General features: G+C 41.0%; 1 protein-coding gene across 2 annotated transcripts in view; it reads left to right on the top strand.

Annotated features, from left to right (window-relative positions):
• Positions 1-18,173, top strand: part of lipeb (lipase, hormone-sensitive b) — a 31,744-nt gene that overhangs the window by 1,162 nt on the left and 12,409 nt on the right. Inside the window, exons 1-7 of one of the 2 annotated variants that reach the window (XM_059338810.1) lie at positions 3,625-3,723; positions 7,461-7,702; positions 8,716-9,000; positions 10,480-10,570; positions 12,251-12,396; positions 12,821-13,006; positions 13,947-14,099. In XM_059338810.1, coding sequence (XP_059194793.1) covers positions 7,463-7,702; positions 8,716-9,000; positions 10,480-10,570; positions 12,251-12,396; positions 12,821-13,006; positions 13,947-14,099 — 1,101 coding nt within the window. In that variant the 5' untranslated portion in view covers positions 3,625-3,723; positions 7,461-7,462. Of the gene's footprint in view, positions 1-3,624; positions 3,724-7,460; positions 7,703-8,715; positions 9,001-10,479; positions 10,571-12,250; positions 12,397-12,820; positions 13,007-13,946; positions 14,100-18,173 lie in introns of those variants that run through there. The other variant, XM_059338809.1, reaches the window with a different exon arrangement.

Genomic DNA, 18,173 nt, shown 5'->3' with positions numbered 1-18,173 from the left:
GGTAGCAGACTTTACAGGATGCTGCTTGCCTGCAGGCTGTGTGAGTGCTGTTATGACTAAACAAACTCCCTCTGTTGCCCTATTATCCTATTAAATAGGAAACACTGTCTCACTGTAACTGGAACAATCCAACCAAACCATCACTACTTTCAAAAAGCTTCCTTAGCATGTTCAGGAGCCTAACAATATGCCATACAATGTCTGTCTTTATTGAAGTAATATTTAAAAAAAAACCTAGCGTATTTATGAATGGTGCGTTTATAATAGACTTAGTCCTGTATAATGAGATTAGAGGAGTTTTTACCTAATCTTATTTGTTGCGTCACGTTCAGTTTTCATCAGATCTGAAGATCAGATTTATAATTTTCAATATAATTTAACACGCTGCATTATAAAACTGAAGGGAAGCCTTATGCGTCCCCTTTGGGGGGTGTGTGGAGGCTCATTGTTGCTAGTTTCCTGTTGTTCAGTTTGGCCTTGTGTGTTTGAAGGTGGTCTGTCTGGGAGAAGGGTCAAAGCCTCCTAAACACGACACAAAAGAGCCCCTGCTGTTGGCGCTTCCTCTTGCCCCTGGACTCCTCAGTTTGCTATTTTTAAAGCCTGTTTCCTATAGCCACAACATTTTGTAGGGTATGCCATAGCTGGCCAAGATCCTAAAAGACTCTCCAGATACCATATCTTGTGGGAGAAATACATAAAAGGCCAAATAATGGAATTTTTTACCTTTTTAACACTGTCTGGTCTCAACACTTGACAACATTGTATTGTTACAGTGAGTTCCACTTGAAGGTACAGCCACTTCTTTCATATTCTTACATTCACTTAGACTTTCCACATCTTGTATGTGTCTTTTAAGGCTTGAAAAAGAAAGACAAACACAAGAGAGCAATGAATTACAGACCACCTAGACAATATCCGCATAATTAATAATACTGACATTAAGAAGAAGCTTGACATTGAACTAGACATTTAGAGCAGCTCATAGATTTCTGTGTGGAAGGGTCCAGCCCGGCTCTAATTTCTAGTGTAAACGAGAACGGTTTTCTTTCAAACAAGAACAACTGATTGATTGTGTGTCTTTGTACAGACCTTGTACTTTATAGCAGAAGTGACAAAACAATAAACGACTCAGCCTTTTGTATTTATACTAAATAATGCAATGGAAAGTAGTAGGAACTTCAGAAAGAGAGAATGGAATTGTATCAGTGTCTGTGTTTGCACTAAACCCATCAGGAGCCCAAAGACCATCAAGGTTCTAGGCCTGTCACAATAATTACACTATTGACTTATTGAGCTCAGCAAAAGTTATTGAGGTCATGTCCGTATATCATACAATATTGTCCGCTGTGTTTGTATGCTTTTTTTTTTTACATAATAATGTCACCGACATTTTAGCCAACATGACATAAAAACTGCAGGATTTTCACTTCCATTAAAAGACTTTCCACTTTTCACAGCACCTAAGCTCTCTGTCTCTCTGTGTCGGAGTTTCACCTCAGCAGGGCTCATGCAGATCCTCCACACAGACACAATTAAAAGTTAATTGTGCATTGCTTGCACTTGCATTATAATGCTAAAATATTATTATCTCAAGGCATTTAATGGTCTTGAATTAAACCACAATAATAACATTTATCACAATTATTTCTGGTACAATATTTCATCCAAGAAAATGTGGTCATCGTGCTAGGCCTATTAAGTACTAGGATGCACAAGTTTGATCCAAAGCATTGTTAGCATTTAGAAAGCACTTTCAGAGACTATATACCTCCAACAGGACTGCATATAAGTGATTCAGTATATTTTTGTAATGGCAGAAAATGCTATAGTACAATTTTTACCCAATTTGACTTGATTTTACAAAACAAGGATTGGTCAAGATCTGCATCTAAATGTACATACTAACAAACAAGTTTGACACAGATAAGTGCATATCATGGTATGAGAAATTCAAGAAAAGCCAACAATGCTCAGTTTAACATTGATCTTTGGTGTGGATGTACGTAGATGACATTTTAAAAAAAAAATCCATAACAGACTCTTGTCCTGTGGGTCATGGCCTAAAATTTACCAGATTTCTTTATAAACACAATGTAACTTACATCTAATAGGCCTTTTTACCACCAGAAACGTTTTTTTTAATGTATGTTTTATTAAAGGAAGATGCAAGTCATACAATAAGGGCAATATTTTATTCTTTCGTCAACGAACTTTCCTGCCCACCTCCCACCTTTCCCTTCCTGCCCTTGCCTTTGAGGACCATAAGGTACAGTTTAACCAGCAGACGTGTTAATTTGTCTCAGTAGAGAAAGTACACGTGTTACTGATAACTGCAACGAAGGTTCTGTTCTGTAACGTGTCCCAGTCTGTCATGGTGGTGTGTCAGCTAATCATACCAGGACCCTGAAACTGAAGGAATAGCATTATTCATTTCATAATTTACACTTGTGCATTTCCTACCGTGACAAAATGTTGTTAATGAAATGATAAGATAAAGATAAACAAGCAACAAGACAAAACAGACTTTCTCTGTATCTCTGTGTTCCTGGGTGTGTTTGTGTATCTGTATTTCTGTGAGTGGGTGAGGGGTCATGTCTCAGTTCTCTGAGTTATGGGACTGTCATCTGTAATCTCAGTCAAGAAGTGACTGTTTCCCCCCTGGAATAGATTCTCCGAATAACATTTTATTCCTCTATTTTGGGTTTGCACACGTTGTCCATGTTTTTTCATTCATTGCCAAACAAGTATTGCTTGTTGGTACATACGGAACAACAAATATCAAAATGATCAAATGGGTTCCTAAAACATTGATTAAAAGACACAGGCACTTCCAAAAGATAGTTACTCAATATTATTACAAGTTGAATGTGCTGGACTTGAACCCAGGTGGGTTAAACGTTTGATGGAATAATGTCAACAAAGTGAAAAGTGAGAAAATTATTAGTTGATCGGACAAACAATTGATTGTCTACATTTTTTTTAATCTAATGAAATTCTATTAATGCTCAGCTTTATGGTTCCAGACGTTTGTGAAGACATTCTTCCATTTCTATGTTTGGTAAATATTTTTGCCTGTGTGTGCTTTGATAAATAGTGAACTCATTATATTCCAATCAACAGCAAAACCATAAGTTGATCAACTTTTAAATGAATAGATGCATTGATAATTCTTCTGTTTGCATTTGATTTGTGAATTTATTACATTTGGAATGAAACTCAAGATGCAACAAAAACACTTTAAGAAAAGTTATCGTCTCATAATGTCATGGTTGTGTTTCTGCCAATGTCTCTCTGTATGTGATCTGCCAATTAGGTTGTAGGTCACAGGGAGTTGCAAGCTGTACAGCCAATAGCAAAAAGCCCACTGTCACAAGGAGAAAGTTAACTGGGACGGGGGTGCCTTGCAGCCTTCCTTACCCCCCTTTTAAAGGGGCATGGGAGGGACGAGCAGAGAGGAAAGAAAAGGACTACTCATTGCCTTTGAGTAGTATTGGTTATGACAGTCTAACCTACAGAGGCTGACAGGAGAAGAGCTGCATCATAAAGATGAAGGGGTGACAGACAGAGAGAGAGAGAACAAAACCAAACGGAAAACCTTATCTCTTTCCTCTCTGCCATCCCTCCCTCTCTTTCTCTCATTCTCTCTTTCTTCTTTTCCATTCTCTCATTGCTTTCGTGGAAGAGAGGAGACAGACAAGGACAAAGCCTTGAACTCAGACGCTGGTAAACACTTTTACTTATTTCTCTTCCAGCTTTACAATAATTAGTCCATAGCATCAACTATATGCTATGCCAGAAGCAGCCTGTGGGTAGTTTTATACAAACACTCAATTCACACTGCATGTGGGCCCCGCAGGAGTCATTATATGTCTGTAATGTCGCTGGTGTTGGTTGTTTTACATGACTTATTAATGCCCATGCTCATCCATCTTTAATGTGGAGAGACCAGGTGCAACTTAATGGTTGCAGTGGGATTACAGTGACCACTTGTGTCAGTAACACAGGACGGGATGATGCTGATGCATGTTGCGCGATGCTGACTAGATGTAGATAGGTGGAACATTTGCTGACGCGCAAAAGGCAGAGGTGATTCTGCAAGCAGGTGAGTAATGTTTTGTGTAGTGACAGTTTTATTGTTTCTCTCTTTGAGGCATTATCAATGTCAAACAAAGGTGAAGTCTTCACTGGGCCATGGCATGTTTGAACTCTTGATTAGATTGTACTGGTTCACATTACTGCTTTCATTTGCATAGTATTTGCATATGATATACTCCCTGCAGTGAGGCAGGGGTGTAATGTGCACAGGCGTCATTATCATTAAGCAAGTTTTAGAGCAGCTTATGCTGATCCAGGGGTTCATAAAGTTCACGCCTAGCTTACTCTGTCAACATAAGGCCTATTGGCTTGCCCAGCTGAGAGAGTTGTACCCCCAGCTCTAATTAAGCAATGTAATTTTAATTTTGGCTGCTCGCCCAAAATAGTTTGATTGCTATAGCTGGTCCTGCAGCATAGCATTTGGGTGACTGCTTGACCAAAGCAGTCATTCTGTCCCCAGAGGCCACACTTCTGCTTGTATTTATGCAGACAGATGAATGTGTATTTATAGATGGTCTTTGTGCGTGTCTCTTGGTGTTTCCATTTTTATGCTGATGCAACGAGTTGAGTTTTTGCACATTAAGTAACTGTTTCCTGTGCTGTAGGGTTCAGAACATTCACAATTGGTGTGTAATCCACTGGTTCCTTGCCATGTCTGGACATAAAGCAACCAGGATTGTATATGTCTGTTTGTCATTGGCAAGTACTGTAGGCTTCCTTCATTGATTTTCAAACTTCATTTGTATGATTGTTTGCATAATATATCTGCAAAACTCCAACCCTATTATCTTCTTCTACACCTCTGTTGCGACTAGAACGTAGCCAGATCCAGCTGAGATTTTACAGGAGTAGGGGGACATTTGTCATTTACAGCTGTAAGATTGAAATTCCACTCAGTCATCTGATAAACATTCCCCAAGCCCAGCCCATAGTGTTAATGTTAATTAACTGTCAACAAATCAAACTCAAAGTGTCACCAGAGATCACAAATTCAAACCTTCATGATCAAAATTATTGTTTTTTATATAGGCTAACTAGCACAATGTTAATTCTGTTTTAGTGTGGAGTTTTCCCTTAAGTCATGGGACGAGCTTATGTCAAATAGTGTTCCTTTCACATGGTTGAATCGATGTGAAATTAGGCCCCGGGCTGTTTTAGACTTTGTGGGAATACATATAATTTGAAGTTGTAATGAAAACAAATTCCCACTTCAATGCCACTCATTTGGCTCGGTAGATTTGTTTCAGCCTCTGTATCCCAGGGCCAGGGAATGCCCCCTAAATTTAATAGGGCATTAACTATTAGCTTGATGGCAACATCAAGCACACATACACACTTAGTATCCTTTTTGTAGATAATTATAACAATTTTGCTTGTGACAGAAATAAATACTGGGAGCATTGATAAGTTGTAAGTAACTACAAATTTCCACGTTGCCATTGATTTCTGATGTCTAACAAAGCCCAACTTTGTAACATTTTGGTTAAAAGTTGGGTGTGTTCAGATGATACATGTTTTCCATTGCCAAGTGGAAGAAACAGGACGCACGCCTTAATTGATTGGGTTATGTGTCTAAATCCATTTTTAGCATTATCTAACCCAGTAGTAGTTCTAAATGCTGTACTGAATGCTGATTAGTTTTGGCAAGTCCAAAATAATTTGCAAGAAATCTTCATGATAACCTTTTTTACTGTGGAAAATTGGAATCAAGTATGAAAAAGTGTGCTTATTATAGGGTGTCTTGTCTTGTCTGGTAGAACTGGAGTGAGAGGCAAAGACAAGACGGGCAACTGCTGAAGAGATTTTTCATGCAATATGCGTGTGTGCTCGAAGTCGTCTGGTTGATAAATGTCTCTTCCTAGATGTCGGGGTTGTGATTCCCCCCAGCAAACTGAAATTGCCTCTCCCATTACTCTTCCTGAATGGCAGCGAATAGCAGAATAATTGTGCGATAAGGGCTCCATTATTTCTTTGACCCCCAAAACAATATTTCACTATTGTAGAATCTGTTCACTTCTTTTTAGCATGCATAGGCAATCTCCACTCCACATCCCAAGATGCTGCTTTGGGGATCTTTAAAGAAACCTCTGGGCTATTTTTACTTGATGTTTGATGCCTTATTGTACTGGCCTCGGTTGAAGTTTTAATAGTAAAAGTATGGGTAAAGTTATAAAAAAGGATGGGTGTATGCTGATTTCAAGGGCAGCTGCTGTCATGCTCATTAGACATGCATGGTTTAACTAAAGGTGATTTAACACAGTGGTATTTCTATTAAAAGTAATTTTGAGCTGATCATGATCTTTTCTCCCTCCATAAATGTGTTTCACTTCTGCAGGTAATTGGCTAACACCCATCCATAACAAATAAATTATTTTTCCACTTCTCCGCTATAATTCTCACTTTCACATCTATTAGGGAAGCACTGCTTTCTCTGTTACTTTAGTTTTATTCCCTGTCTGCAGCCCTTCTCCTCTTCCCTCCGTCTCTCAGCATGCCAGTCACCCTATACAGTAAGTACTAGCTAGTTCCCAGGCTTAGGTGTTGTGGAAACGGAGGGCTCAGGTGACTTGACAGAAGAGCTCAGTCCAACAGTAAGAATCCAACAGGGACATAGATCGTTGTTATGCAGCATTAGGGCAGGGGTATTGGCACCCGTGACAGACTCAGCTGTGTGTTGTCAGCTGTAGACCTCCCTTTGGGACTCTTATGTGAGTGCGTTTATGTGTTTTTGTCAGTGTATGACTAATCTGTGTTTGTTCCCAGCAGCATGACGTTTGCAAAGGGCCTCTGCCTTCTCCTCCTGTTCCATGCATGTCTGCCTAGATCTCTGTGGATTTTGGCTGCTTAGCCCAGCTTTACATCATTTAATTTCAAGGCTTGCTTAACACGTTTCAATCAATGAGCTTCTATACGCCAGGCTATGGAGGATTAGTTAATAGAAGTAAGAGAACATTATGTAGGATATATCCAATGATATCCCACCTTCTACAGTGTCTACATGCTAATAGCAAGTGTGGGTGTGGTGCAGAATGGGGATCAGGGTACTCCTTTTTATGCTTGCAGGATCAGATAGCAGCTGAAAGTCAAGTTGGACAAGTGCTGAAAAAAAGATCTTTTAATTTTACAAATTAAGTATGCATGGGGGTCAGCGAGGTGGTATAATTGATAGCGAGATCAGTGGGTGTTATTGGCATGCAAGCCCCTCTGTCAGTAATCTGCCTTGGAGAATTTCCCCACTAGAATACATAATGAATCACATTAATAATAATGAAATATTATTATAAACATGCACCCTTTCCTAAATACAACTGAGCTCTGTGTTGGTTTTTAACCTATGCCTTGCTTTTCTTTCTGACTGCTCTTAGTGATGGACACCAAAGCAGTGTTTGCGACCCTGTACAGTGTGTGCGAAGAGAATGCCACCTTCTTCTCAGGAGGAGCCAAAGGGTCGCAGGGTGATGCGGCACGGCGGCTGGTGGACACCATGAAGCTGATCCAGGAGCACGCACGCAGCCTGGAGCCTGTTATCTCCGGCTTTGCTGCAGTTTACCATCACTTTGACTTTGACCCACACATACCTGCCAATGGCTATCGCTCTCTGGTGAAGGTAGGCTGCGGGATGTTTTGTGTGCATGAGTCAAGTCTGTGTCTGTTCTCAGTTCAACTCACTGCAGCTTTGAGAATAATAGGCTCCCATACCGCAATACATTCTTATCAATATTCTCTCCACACTGTGAGAAACTACTCACCAGCTTCTCTCTACCTTGGTATCGCTTTGTTCCAAGGTCAGTCCATTTGTTTTACAGATTGATTTTATGTTGCAAATCAGGTTAGATAAATTCCTCCAGCTGCAAAATATCTACCCATACTGTACCCACTGTACTTTATCTTCTACAGATATTGATGAAACATCATGACCTTCAGTGGCTGCAACCCGCCACAACTGAATGAGTCTAACCGAGCAGCAAATGAATGCTGCTCTGTTTTCTTGCCTCTCGATTTCCACATTTCTAATCCTTCTCATTCCCACAGTGCTAGTTGTACTAATCTGTAAGACCCTGGTGAAGCAGCAAGCTTTTCACATGCTTGCACTCCAGCATGCTATCTTACAATCGTTTTTCCCCCCCTTCAAGCTCACCACCCTAATCTTAATTACAACTTAAGCAGACCCAGAAGACATGGCTTTTTAATGATTGCACAATTAAAGAACTATGAATTGCTTTGTTATAAGGCAAAATGCTATATATCCATTTAAAAAAAAGAAAGAAAGAAAAGAAATAACCAAATGTTCATTATCAGAAGAATACTTATCGTAACAGATATCTTTCAAATTATTTTTTATGAAGCATGCGCACAGCAGTAATACAGACTTCTGTGGAGTGGTTATCATGCCTTATTTCAGGTTAACGAGTAAAAAGGAGAAACTAGACAAAAAGAAGCAAACAACAAAACTCTTAATAGAAATTCTGTCATTATCTTAACCATTTTTTATAATTTGCTTGCTATCCATCCTTACTGACCTTGTTATGCTGATTCTAATTCGGCTTATGAAAAACGTAGCATTGCACATTTTTGAAGACTTTCCCCCTTTTATTGAATCATTCTTCTTCCTTTTTTTAGGTAGTGCGCTGCTGCATTCTCCACATTATCCAGAAGGGGCGCTACATCACCGCCAACCGCCGCAGCATCTTCTTTCGAGTAGCGCACAACGCGGGGGAGATGGAGGCCTACTGCAATGCTCTGTGCCAGCTGCGTGCCCTGCTCTACTTGGCTCAGCGAATGCTACATGACAACAGCCATGGCAACCTTTTTTTCCAGGACGAAAGTGGCCTCAGTGAGAGCTTTGTCCGTGAATACGCATCCATGCACAAGGGGTGCTTCTATGGCCGTTGTCTTGGCTTCCAGGTGAGTTGAGCTGCTTGGCATAGGGATGGGTAGTGGGAAGGGTTAGGACTGGGGATGGTAACAAGTAGCAGGGCCTCATGCTGATGCTTGATGGTCCAAAACTGGATATTTTGCTGAAGAAAAAGTATGACACAGGGAAGAAAGAAAGGCAGGAAATGCATAAATGTACTCAAATTTACCACTGTAGGCAATTGTGGCTGAAGGGATGTTCTTTTAAGACAACACCAATCGACCTCTGCCAAGGCCAATGCCTATCTTGCAATATTATTGTTCTGACTTCATGAAAGTCAAATTTCCCCACTAGGAAATGCACATGAATGCAGCACAAATGCCATAGGGTGCTATATTAACACAGATAAAAAATAGTTTGTGTGTCTGCCCTGCCCCTAAATTAAATCAATATTTGTTTTGTCAAATAAGAGAAAATTCTCAGTCTAGTCATCTCATTTCAGTCTCTTTTTTCAGTCAAACTGAACTGAAGTCAAACATGTGTGGAAGACAACTACTGCAGCTTTTTCTCAAACTTTCCTCAACTTTAAACTTCACTGCTCTGAATTTTTTTGAATGAAACATAAAAAAAAGCTTAACTTTGCAGCGTTATTAGAACAACTTCCAGACACAATATCCTGACGCATGGTGCCTATAGATTCCTTAGACCTTTTAATTTCATATATTTCATATCAAGTATATTCCTTAAAATGAGCTCCCCACAGCCTCCTGGGGGAAAAAAAAGAAAGAAAATCCTGCCGTCGAACTGCTAAATATAGATAGTTGTCGGCCATTAATCGATATTGCCTCGTAAAATACCACCACACCATGCTGTATCATGCTGTATGCAGAATAAGTGAGCCAAACTTACCCAACCCATTCTCACTTGAAGCATACACACAAGTTAATATTAGGGCTTGTCATGCACAGAATAAACCTCCCCATGCGTCTGTCATTGCCCGTAAATCAAAATTGTGCTCTGTTTTCAAAAAGGACTGGCCTCTTGATGTTAATTAAAAAAACTGTGCCAGAGGCTACTTTGTCACAAGACTAAAGGAACTGACCCTGAAAAGAGCAAGAGCAGTGAGAAGTGTGATATGTAAAAGCCAGGAAAGGAATACAGAGCTACAAATGACTCCTGCTGCCCAAACCTGCAGGTTAAATGAAGTGAGTAAAATATTTGGATGGACACAGGGAAAGCTCCTCTTTACAGCCGCTGTCTCTTCTCAGTTGAGTTTAATGAGAGAGGCTGAATGCCCAGCGGACAGAGGTCAATATCAAACTAAAGAGAAAGAATGATGAAACCTCTCTAGTACTGTCTGCATCAATTTATAATGTCTAAGACTCATCTGATATTCTGATATCCTACCATCTATGCTTCACTTTGACGGCAGCTCATGATAGCAGTTTTAATTGTTCTATATTTCTTCTTTTTAAATGGACTATGGATTAGAATGTAAAGTCTGTCTCTGTTTTTGTCCATCACTCCAGTTCAGTCCAGCCATCCGACCCTGTCTCCAGACCATCGCTATTGGCCTTGTGGCCTTTGGAGAAAACTACAAACGCCATCAGTCAGGAATAGGTCAGCATCATCTCGTCTGCACCCTCTCATCATCCAGTCACTTAATTCTCATTCATAGATCGTACTCATCCACACTTCTTCTGCATTGCTCCTTGGCCCCTGACTGTGTACCTTTTTGATGTTGTGTGCTTGGATTGTAGATGCTCTTTCATCCTTTGGAATCTTGAGGGCTAGCTGGTGTGCCTCTTCTATATTTCAGAATGTTTTGAACATGCAGACAGTTATGTACAGAGGCAGAGATAGAAGAACACGCACTATTATCTACACATTTTCACCGTGTACAAACGTAAATATTTAACCTTCAAAAAGGAATCATTCAACTCTCATGGTTTCTTGTGCTCTGTGCTGCACCACAGTGGAGGCAGGAGGTATTGCACCATATGGTGAGTGTACTGGAACCCTCTCAGCCCTTCATCATAGTCCTCTGTAGTGAACACAGGCTATATGACTATATGAAGAAGTCTATTCTATCCTACAGCTCCTAAGCTACATTAGCTGTCCTGTGTCTGTACTTTAGTTTAATTCAAGTGTTTAGTCGTGGCATCTGGTAGTGCAGTCCCTTCCCTTTCCTGTAGTGCACATCCTCGATTGATTGTAAAAGCAAGGTAGAATTTGATTGCAATACCATGAAATGCTGCTGTTTCATCATCAGCAGTAGATCTGAAACATCCATGTGGCAATAAGATTATTGCACTGTGAGTACATCAAAGCCAATTCACTCTGTTGAGTATGGCGAGTGTTGTCAATTAGGGCTTTATCTCTGAGGTTTGCCGTGTTTTAGCCTTCTATTTCCTTCCTTTACCATCTGGCTTTTCTTTCATCTTTTCACCTTCCTTATTTTGCATTCAAAGCAAGTTTTTGTTTTCTAAATAGCGCTGCAAAGGGTCCGAAAACTTGCGGAAAATTTCCAAAGAAAGTTACCACTTAGTTACCACTTTCATTTAAAAAAGTCTTATGCCATGTTTTAGTAAGATTTTAATAGACTTGTAAACATGCACTACATTCAGCAGTGCACTCTTCCATCACATATACCGATCATTTGCCAGCAACCCATTTAATTATGAATTGAGTAAAGTTACAACCCATTGCTCACGCATGCCTTCAGTGCACACTACTGCCAACACTAATGCACAGGCTGAGCCACACACAATCTACTAATTAATTGAAATAAATCACATTCACATTGTATTCTGGCGAAGTAGTCAATTTATTGATGGATTATGTCTGTTTCTAATGTGGTTAGAGGTTTGTTTCTATCTTTCAATTCATATATTACATGATCACATCTTGTGCAAAAAAATCCCTATATTTTAATTTTATTCCTGTTTCCAGTTTTCTACTGAATATTTCCAGCAATTTGCATCCCTGTTTCTAATATTATTGTTTTATGTGCTAAGGCCAGTCATTTACTACATTTTTAATGTTTTTTTTCTGTTCCTGCTGTCTCTCTTCCTGTTTCTGTCTTTGAGAAATGCTGTTTTCATCTCCATTATTGTGTGCTTTTGTTTTTTTCTGTCAATCACTTTTCCCTTTTTACTTCCTCCTCAACCATACGCATTCCTCTTTTCTTTCCCTTATACTTTTAACTCCAATCCCATTTCTTTACTTCTTACCCATCTCTGGTGTCTCCTTCCCATTATTATATCCTCATCATTGTGTCCTGCATTCTCCCTTCCCCAGGTGTTGCAGCCAGCTCTTTCTTTACCTCAGGAAAGTACGCCATCGACCCAGAGTTGAGAGGGACAGAATTTGAACGCATTACCCAGAACTTGGACGTCCATTTCTGGAAGAGCTTCTGGAACATCACTGAGACCGAAGTCCTGTCGGTGAGTAGACTGTTAATTCTTCCTCTCGCACACACACAGACACACAGACACACAGACAAACACACACACAGACACACACTCCCACAGAGAAACACACTCCTAATACATTTGTAATCTACACATGTTGTCACCACTAACTCATGCACATAGAAAAGTGCACTGCCCTGTTTTTAATTTATAAAACTGTATCAGGAATATTTTACTTTCCTCTGGTAAGAGTACCTTTCTATCATTATGAATTTTGGCCTTTAGGCCGTTAGTAATAATAGAGTGGAATTCAATTTATTCAATGGGGTTCATGATTTATTCATCCGGTTCCTCTCTCTCTCTCTCCAGTGACCTGACTAGCTCGGTAACTTGCACTCTTCTATTTCTCTCCCTGCCTTTCTTTCTCAATTCTTTCTGTCCATCTCTCCTCCTCCAGAGTCTTGCCAGTATGACATCCACTCAAGTTAAGGTGAACCGTGCTCTTTCTGTGCCCCCTGTGCCCTTTGACCTTCCCCTGGCGGCCAATCACAGAGCATCTGTAACTATAGCTGCGCCATCAGCACACATCGGCACAGCTCCAGTTCAGATGAGGCTCATCTCCTATGACTTACGCGAAGGACAGGTATTTAATTCATTATTCTGTTCACACTGTAGTGGCACAGTGGAAAATGCAATAAAAAAGCTTTATAATGTCAAATTTTATGCAAAACTAGACCTGCTCTTCTATTTGCTGTGCACTTGTTTCACACTACTTCCTTGTAGCCTGTCTAAGTATTAAGCATTTGTTGTGTGACCTAGTTTATGACAGTTTTCCTCCACTGGCTCTTTTTAAACCAGCTTGCATATACCAGTCATAGAAATTCTTAAAATATTCTAACAATATGTATAAGCATATCTTGTATTTCTCAGAGCAGAAGTAAACGACAGCTCCGACTCATCCCCATGGACTTAATCCCCTTCATTAAGTCTCTCTCTCCCTCTCCCTCCCTCTCTCCCTTTCTCTGTCATAGGTATCATACTCACTATTTCGACTTTGCCTCCCTCCCTAATTCTCTCGGGAGACTTTCTCTCTCCATCGGAGCTTGCATTCCTCCTTCCTTTGTAGCCTGGCACTTAACCAGGCATGCTATCAACAAACACTTTCAGCCATTGATCAAGCTCCTACCAAACAACAGTGTCTTTTTTTTAATGTCGCAAAATACAAGCCTGCATCAGCTGAAACCCTCCCTCTCAGACACAGCTCCCTCCCTCCTTGTTTCTGTTAATGAATGGGAATTAGTGTGCGTTCATGCAGGCGCAGCAGAGGCTGGCAGCAAGCTGCTGCAGAGCAGCTAGTTAATCCTACTCTCAAAGGAGCCCTGTTGCTTGCAGTAGCAATAAAACATATTAACAATGAAAACAAGGCTTTGTTCGCAGGATACACATTCCGAGGACGGTTATCGGAGTGATGCAAACATCAGCATCTGTCATCATGTCATGTTGGTTATTGTTTATGTGCGATTTGTTTACGCTTTTTGTTCATTCATTCCTCTTTCTCCACCTCTCTGTCTTACCTTCTCCAGGACAGTGAGACTCTGCTATCTCTTTCCCGCTCTGAAGGGGGTGCCATCTCTTTGTCACTGGGGCTGAAGACCAAGCGCCTCCCCTCATCTCCCTACCTCTTGATCCACTTCCACGGGGGAGGATTTGTGGCCCAGACCTCCAAGTCCCATGAGGTGAGACGCCTCTCTCCAGCTAGGGTTTCCTTTCTCTAACCAGAAAAGCAATTGGATTGGTTTCATTCTGCAAGAAAAACTGAATACAAAATGCTTTAACATATTTATGTCATGTAGTATTTTGACTCATGTCTCTATGTGACAGTTTGATAATGGATCAATGCAGCAAAATTGTTATATGTGATGTGGCATCTCCATATTTAAATTCTGACAATATTACACCTCCACCACACTATTAATGCCCTGACCGATGGCCAGTGTCGGACTGCTGATGAGCATATGTAGGCCCCAGTTGTCCCGCGCCGTTGATACTAGTCATTCCTTGATGGCAGCTTTTTGGCTGATTGAGCATGCTGAATCAATGCTTGAGCCCATTGGGGAGAGAAATTACTCTGATTGGCTGTTCGGCATAATATAAGCAAATCAGTGCAGAGGAAGAGAAATGGAAATAAGGAAAGTAGGCAAACGACTAAAGTCAAGAGGGCAAACACAGAAGGCTCGTCTCATTCTTCATCTTCATCTGATCTGATCGTTTGAATACATAAATAGCAGAAAACCATCAAAGTGGTGAGTGAGAGTGGTGTGAAATGCTTTTTGTTTCATGTATATATGACATAGACAGTATAAATAATGGACGTAGTGACCGTGATGTCACCCATTGGTTTGTGGCCCGTTTGAGGCATCGAGGTCAGCGTTACAGTTGTTGCCATCTTGTTTCCGGTACGGGCAGCAGACCATATTTGGACTGTGGAGGAGTGAGAGGGATCTGACGACACTGACTACACGCCTCTCTACACCGACAACCTGACTGAGAGAAGTCGCTGCTAATTCATGTTAGCATTAACTGGGATGTTCATTTTAGCTAACAAAACAAAACAAAATGTACTTTACTTACCTCAGAAAAACGAAAGGAGACTCCTTGGAGTGTCTGAGTCCAACCACATGCTGAACAAGACATTTTTAATGAACAAAATGGTTAAATAAACTGTCATTAAGTGAAAATACAGTGGGAAAGGTTCAAAGTTATGAGACTCGCCTTGTTAGTGACCTGTCAATCAAAGGTAGCCACGCCCAAATCCTACCATTCTTTATCTTGTATTTTCTTCTAGAGGCCATTATTTACACTATTAACATTAAATTGTCTTGAAGAATATTTTTTACTAGCGATTGAGACCATAGTGTTGTTTAAAAAAAAAAAAAAAAATTCTGAGGTAATAAATCAAGTGAGAAGTTTTCTCCTTTTGTATTGAAATGAATGGACCTAAATGCTTCTGCAGCCGCCGTCAACACCCCCTGTTGGAATTTTTGGTAGAATGCAGCTTAAGGCACTTCCTGGTTTGCCTCCCTGCTCAGACCTGGAGGTTGCCACCTGATATATAATGACAATATCCCCAGTCTTCCGGATTTCCTTTTTCGTTTAGAAATATAGACTACTGCCACCTGCTGGTATGGAGATTTGGTTTTTCTCTAAAGTGGGCACCAAATGTACCTGCTAGTTGGCTGTCAGCTGTAGTCTTTGTGGTGTGTTCAAGTCCAACTTTTGGCCCAGGCAAAAGTGACGTAATGAGAGGCCAACAGTCAGCCTTCATCACCGCCACTTTGATGTCAGTTTGGTGCATCTAAGTCTGGGGATGTGAGCTGGTATTGCCACAGCGCTCATCCACTTCACATTCTCATCCCTTCTGTGCTTCAATGTCTGGCTGTGTTTTCTCAAACTAATTGTAATTGAACCCCAGCTAATTTAAGTGTTGAAGAGATGGGCGATATTTGACAGCAGAGGAGCAGAGGGGTTAGCACTGTGAATCTCTTCCTTTGTCAACAGTGTGACATGTAATGAGCTGTTAAGCTAATTATTTTGTAATGAATCCCTGAAAACTTCTATAATATAAATAGAGACACTATGCCCTCCCTCCATGCCATCTTTACTGATGAGGTGCACAAGAAGCTGGCTCTCCTCTTTCATGTAAATCATTGCTTCCTGTCATTCACTTCATCCTCACCCCTCTTTTATTTTTCACAGCTCATGTCCTAGATTTAATTTTTAGATTACTTTGAGAGAAAAAGGGACACAATTTCATAAGCTTTTGCCTCATGTCTTAAACAGTGTGTCGGATCTTCCTTGTCATTGCTCTGTAAAACAAGAAGAAACTCTTGTTTTGTCAGCCAGCTTCATTGTAAGTTTATATAACTGACAATATATGAAATAGTTGCAGGAAAAAACATTCAACCTACTTAGTTCATCTTGATGAGAAAGCTTCTTTTAATACAGTTTGTACCCCCTCCTCTCCTTGTTCGTCCTACGCTGATCTGGTCATCTGTGGCTGTGTGCGGTTCTTTATATGGCATCAGGCTGCTTATAGCTACCGCAAGACAGCGCTCTGTGAAATCGCCAAGGACATAGGCATCCTTGATCAGCAGCTGCGTAGCAACCAGAGGATGAGAGAGAGCAATCAGAGACGGGGGTGAACAGGGCTGTCATGTTGAATTAACAGAGAACTGTACAACCCCACAGAGAAAGATTACCCCGGGCACTAATGGAAGACTTGTCAGACTATCCTTCTCTCTTCTTCTTCAGGGCTCGCCTTTTTTATTACATCCTCCCTCTCAATCTCTCTAATATCTCACAAAACCCTTTTTGTTCACTGGGTGTCCTTTTTTAACATCTCCTTCCTGTCTTATTTGAGCAACTTTTACTCACCTCCTTCTAATATTACTAGGTGCCGTCTGCCCTCTTAATCCCTGAGACAAGGCCAAGAAGGAGAGAACAGAAGAATTAAAAATTTTCGGAAGGTGGGAGGCCTGTGTTGTCCGTTGTACTTCTCAAATGTCCTCTAACTCCTGTATCCTTACCTCGAACCTGTCTTTCCTCTCGTCTGGCCGAGATTGAGAGTTGGACTTCAGTGATAGGAGCCTTTGGTGCTCTCAGTTCCCAATTATGCCGAGATCACAGGAATGGATGTGCTGGCATCTGTGCATTTAGCAACTCGAGCACGGACCACACACACAATCCCAGTAGAGGTATAAGCTTGCAGATTAACCGCTCTGCCTGTCTGAGAATGAGTGGGACTGCAGCTCCCATTAATTCCTGCTTTGAGAACAGATCTGGGACCTTCTGAATTGGTGAGTGTGTGTGTGTTTTTCTTTGTGAATCGGATGTGTGTGTTTGAGAAGAGTTCCCTGAGTCATGTAAAATTAACCAGCCTTGGTCCCAGCCCAACAAAGACACACACACATTCCTCTCCCCTGCCCGATGGGCCACTTGTTGTGAGCTTTTAGCTCCTTTTATGCAGGCAGATGATAAACTGCCTGACTGACACACCTGTCCATGGACTCTGGCATATATCGACACATACTGGCAACAATGGCTATTGGTCACACGCAGTTGCACACGCACACACCTTAGGAGTACCTTTGCTGATTCGTACAAACCAACACTGACCTTAGCAGTGCTTGAACTCGCACACTCACTCGTCAGCGGTCTCACTCTAAGATTTATTGTGACAAGTAGATCTTTGAGACAGCACAGCTGACTGCAGGAGCTGCTGCTTTGTTTATTTTTCCATTCTGAATCACCAGCGGTTGAGGCAACATGCAAACATGCACACACCATGCTTTTACCTGGCATTGTTAATGGAGAGCTGTCACTCCCACCACCAGCCCTGTCACAGCCAGTCAAGAAGGTGTTGGCAGAAGATAAAGACGGAGGAGGAAAGAGGACGAATGCTTTGTTGAAGAAATACGTTATCATGACAAGTTTTGTTACCGTTCTCGCATTTCAAGGTCACTGCATTGCAGTTGTGAAGTAAAGCACTTGCCTTAGGTTGGCATGAGAATAGAAAACACTTAACCTGACTGCAGAAATAAGAAAAAGAGAAACACTCAGTATTCTGACAGTGAGTTTGTTTTTGTACACAATCCCTGTAAATCCACACCATTCCTGTGTCTTTGTCTTTTCCCTTTGTACCCAGCAAACTAGGACATGTGGGCACCTTTGTTATTACCGTATGAGAAGGAAGGAAATGAAGGTGACTGTGAGGGCAGCGCTCATTCTCCCTTTGTCTAGACAGTAAGCCA

This window comes from Centropristis striata, chromosome 8, assembly GCF_030273125.1.
Source record: "Centropristis striata isolate RG_2023a ecotype Rhode Island chromosome 8, C.striata_1.0, whole genome shotgun sequence".
NCBI lineage: Eukaryota > Metazoa > Chordata > Actinopteri > Perciformes > Serranidae > Centropristis > Centropristis striata.
This window is presented reverse-complemented; position numbering and strand designations above follow the sequence as displayed.